At 37.7% G+C, this 2,281-nt stretch overlaps 2 protein-coding genes across 2 annotated transcripts in view; both read right to left on the bottom strand.

Annotated features, from left to right (window-relative positions):
• Capsl (calcyphosine like) overlaps window positions 1-2,281 on the bottom strand; it is a 56,192-nt gene that overhangs the window by 38,245 nt on the left and 15,666 nt on the right. The window lies entirely within an intron of this gene.
• LOC102001364 (UDP-glucuronosyltransferase 3A1-like) overlaps window positions 1-2,281 on the bottom strand; it is a 21,480-nt gene that overhangs the window by 10,581 nt on the left and 8,618 nt on the right. Inside the window, exon 3 of the mRNA XM_005356618.3 lies at window positions 753-867. Within this exon, the coding sequence (XP_005356675.1) occupies window positions 753-867 (115 nt within the window). The remainder of the gene's footprint in view (window positions 1-752; window positions 868-2,281) is intronic.

Below are 2,281 nucleotides of genomic sequence, written 5' to 3'. Positions count from 1 at the left end.
CCATCACCGCCCGGCTTGATGGAATTTCTGAGTGTACAAAAGTGTGGGTCTCTGATTCTTGTGCCTTCTCTTGGGCTCTTTTCCTTTTTTTCTTATCCAACTATAATATGATATTTTGGTTTTATGTTATTATATTTTTATATTTTGTCATTATTATCCCTTAGAAGCCTATTTCTTTTCTAATGAATGATATAAAGGGAGTAGATCTGGGTGGGTGGAGAGGGGGAAGATATTAGGAGGAGTAAAAGGAAGGGAAACAGTAATCAGGATATATTATGAAAGAAAAATTTGTTTTAAGTAAAAGGAAGGAAAAGGAAAGCTTTTAAACAAGTTTAACAGGAAAGGACCAAGGCATGACAGATGACATATGCACACGCAATGGAGTATCCTCTATTAGGGATTGTATGTAGGAAGGTGACAAAGTTCATGGAAGAAGGTGGCTCCTCTGTCCCTGATTAGAGAAGTTACAGTGGCTGTACTGGCTTCATTGAGAGGACATGAGCAGATGACGAGTAGGATGCAGAAAAAAAATGTCTAAAAAGCACGTCTTCCACTTTCTAGAGAATATCCCATCATTGATCCAGCTGTCAGTCATCTACCATGCACCACTCAAACACAATCCATCCCTACACCAATCAATTCACCCACTCATCTTTTCTCTTAAACTCACTCAAAACATCGTGCAACTATCATCTACCCATGTGTAAGACTGGATTAGTAATACTTTGGTTCCAAGAAATGAAACAAATTACCTGTCAATAAATAATTCTTCCACAAGTAGAGAAAATCTATTATCAAATTCCTTTTCTTGATCTTCAGGTAGACTCCAGGTTATAATCTCATATGACATATTCTCCTTTTTTAAATCTAGGAAAACACCAATTGAGTAATATTTAAACATATCACAATATACCACACATTATTACAGTGATAAAAGACTTGACTCTGTTTCACATCTTTGTGGAAACTGTGTTTTGATCTTCAGTGGTTTGTTCTTCTTTTATTCATTCAGTTCTGTAATCAAATAATATTACTAAGATTTTACAGTATTTTGAGAACTTCTATTTTTTTGTTTTTTAGTGTTTGTTTTTCTAGACAAGGTATCTCTGCTGCTTTGGAGCCTGTCCTGTAACTCACTCTGTAGAGCAGGCTAAACTTGAACTCACAGAGATCCACCTGTGTCTGCCTCCTGAGTGCTGGAATTAAAGGTGTGCACCACCAGCACCAAGGTCTAGAACTTTTATCCAGTCTGCAGTTATGAAAATTTCCAGCAACAGATTTTATTTAAAGACACAGCTACTATTTTTCACATTACTCTTGGCAAAGCATAAAAAAAAATAGTCTGAAATGGTTCACTGACTTTGTCATTATAGTGAGTCAGGGTTTGTAGTAAACTACAAGTCAGTTTGATTATAGAGTCCCTGCATTCCTTAGGAAAATTAAAATGAAACATGCACTGTGTCCATTTGCTTGTTTGCTTCTTTGCTGTTCCTTTTATGTTTGTCCCTTGTTTTTTGTTTGTTTGTTTTTTGTTTGCTTTGCTTTTTTGTGGCAGGACCATATTTAATGACCTAATTGGTTTTCAACCCAAAATCTTGTTTCTTTAGGCTTACTAGCACTTAGATTATAAATATGTGCCAGTAAAGATGCAGCACGAATTCTAATTGGTCTTAATAATAATAACCCAAAGTGAGATATTAGGAGCTGAAAGCTGAAGGATCAGAAAAGGAGAGCGGCAGCCACTGGAGCTCTTACCACTATCAACGCTCAGACTAAAGGGTGATCCTGTCCCTACGAATCCTCTGACTGCATCTCAGTCTGCATCTGCCTCTCGGAATCCTCACACTGCCTGAATTCTTCTCTTCTCCTGCCTTATATTCCTCTCTCTGCTCAACCATATCAGTCCTGTATCCACCTCCCTAGTGCTGGGATCATCTTTTTGTGAACTCTGCTTTTCTTTTAGACAGATTCAAGCTCATGTAGTCCAAGGAGGACTTGAACTCACAAAGATCCATCTGCCTCTGTCTCCCAAGTGCTGGATTAAAGGTGTGTGCAACCATTGCCTGACCTCAATGTCTAACTGGTAGCTTATCTCTGCACTCTGATTTTCAAGCAAATGTTATTGTTATAGCGTAATAAAAATATCACCACACAAAGAAATTCAAAAGTTCTACCTCAAGTCAAAATGCTAAATCAAAAAAGAAAAAACAGAAGGTAGGAAGGATGGAAGGAAGGAAGAAATGAAGGAAGGGAGAAAGGAAGGAAGAAGGGAGGGAAGGAA

The sequence above is a fragment of the Microtus ochrogaster genome, chromosome 19, assembly GCF_000317375.1.
Source record: "Microtus ochrogaster isolate Prairie Vole_2 chromosome 19, MicOch1.0, whole genome shotgun sequence".
Taxonomy (NCBI): Eukaryota; Metazoa; Chordata; class Mammalia; order Rodentia; family Cricetidae; genus Microtus; species Microtus ochrogaster.
Note: the sequence above shows the minus strand (reverse complement) of the source record. Positions and strands in the feature narration are given on the sequence as shown.